At 40.3% G+C, this 1,992-nt stretch overlaps 1 protein-coding gene across 1 annotated transcript; it reads left to right on the top strand.

Annotated features, from left to right (window-relative positions):
- Window positions 1–231: 231 nt before the first annotated feature.
- Window positions 232–1,751, top strand: LOC311128801 (uncharacterized protein; the record flags this gene model as incomplete). The annotated part of the gene is made up of 4 exons (XM_084161034.1): window positions 232–626; window positions 736–801; window positions 1,102–1,398; window positions 1,537–1,751. The coding sequence occupies exons 1-4, from the start codon at window positions 449–451 to the stop codon at window positions 1,749–1,751; spliced, it is 756 nt and encodes a 251-aa protein (XP_084017160.1). The 5' UTR covers window positions 232–448.
- Window positions 1,752–1,992: the final 241 nt, after the last annotated feature.

The raw sequence follows: 1,992 nt of genomic DNA, 5'->3' as shown, positions 1-1,992 counted from the left end.
AAGTGACTTTGATGCAGGTAGTACTATTTAACAGAAGGAGGGAAGGGGAAGTTTCAAAAATGGAGCTTCAGTCTTTCACATCCAGGGATCTTACGGAGCTGAATCCAGACATTGTGAGGGGCCTTACTGACTTCGAGAGGAAGCTTGCAGAGCACTTTGAGAGAGTTGAGATTCGAGGTAAAAGGTCAAGAAAGGTTCCAGTGCTTCTAACCCCTGACATGCTCACTGCTATGGACCTCCTCATGATAAGCAGAAAAGAGTGTCAAGTCCACAAAGAAAATGTGTACATGTTTACACGGCCAGGTGTCCTTTCCCATTACAGAGGCTCCGACTGCTTTCGCAAGTATGCAAACAATGTGGTGCAAAGAACCCAGAGGCACTCACCTCAACAAGATTGCGGAAACAAGTCGCCACTTTGTCCACACTACTAAACCTCAAAGAAAATGAAATGGATCAACTTGCCACCTTTCTAGGACATGACATCCGTGTCCATAGAGAATTCTATCGGCTTCCAGAGAGTACCCTGCAGCTCGCAAAAGTCAGCAAACTGTTGATAGCAATCGAAAAAGGAAGACTGCCTTACCTGCAGGGGAAAGGGCTGGATGACATTGAGGTCAATCCTGAAGGTAAAATTTTGTTTGAAATATAGTTTTTAGCCACTTCAAATATAACTATTATAAGTGTTGTTAGTCCTTAATTTAAATAATTGGCCCTAAATGCTTTTTACCCAACCAGATGAAGTAGAAATGAGTGATGATGATTCCAGTGAAGAAACCATTGCTGACCTACATCAATGCAAAGGTATCCTGACTTGTATATATGTGGTAATATCTTTAAGTTATGTCACATAAATGCACATTTCTGTGGGGATTATCGAAATGATCCTCTATCTGTTTTTAAACAATCACATTGGTGGTGATAAGTAATTCCACATTTATGGATTTGCAATCAGTTTATGTTTATATCTCAAATATCAGTTAATATCTAATGTAGAATTGCATATTGCCTGACTGAGGTCGTTTACAGTGAATAATACAAGCAAGCAAACGTATTGTCATGAAGCTCATAGAACATAATCACATTCATTATTACTTTGCAAAGGCTCAACAACAGAGACTTCTAGGGACCAGACACTTCTGAGGCAAACACCAGAGTCAACCACCCTGGACAACATGGAGGGCACTTCTGAGTCAACCACCCTGGACAACATGGAGGGCACTTCTGAGTCAACCACCCTGGACAACATGGAGGGCACTTCTGAGTCAACCACCCTGGACAACATGAAGGGCACTCCTGAGTCAACCACCTTGGATAACGTACACATGAGCAACACACAACCAAGACATGGTAAAATAGTCACATCCCAAGCATCCTCAAAGTGCTCCAAAGGAAAGCAAGGTTAGTAAGCATTTTGTATTCACATATATTGATAACATCATATAACTACTAACTAGAATCCTTTGTATCATATCCTCCATTTGTCACTTTAGCAGAGCTCATTGTTAATCAGTTGTATTTTGTTTCCATTTATGAAAGCTGTGAAGGTGAGAAGCAAGTGGACAGGTGATGAAGTGAAAGCTGTTGAGCGGCATTTGCTTAATTTCATAACAAGCTGCAGAATACCATTTAAAAAGGACTGTGACTCCTGCCTCCAAGCAGAGCCAGTAGCTCTGAAAGACAGAGACTGGGTTGCTATCAAATACTACATCCACAACAGAAATGTAGCATTAAAAAGGAAGATGAATAGATAGAACTAGAGCATGCCAACTGTAGCTCAGGTACCATTCAATTCCAATTTCAATCAGCTTCTCCTCAGATAGTGTTAATATCTGTGGGTTTCATGTTCATATTATTTTATTTTCCTTAAATGATTTATATTGTTGGTTCTTGTACAAACATGCCACATAGGCTCGACTGTAGATCCCACATGTTTGTATGTTTATGTATAATTGAGGGCTATTAATGAGCATATGTTTGCCACTTATGGTCAAA

Source organism: Coregonus lavaretus (genome assembly GCF_964263955.1).
Source record: "Coregonus lavaretus genome assembly, chromosome: 5".
Lineage (NCBI taxonomy): Eukaryota > Metazoa > Chordata > Actinopteri > Salmoniformes > Salmonidae > Coregonus > Coregonus lavaretus.
This window is presented reverse-complemented; position numbering and strand designations above follow the sequence as displayed.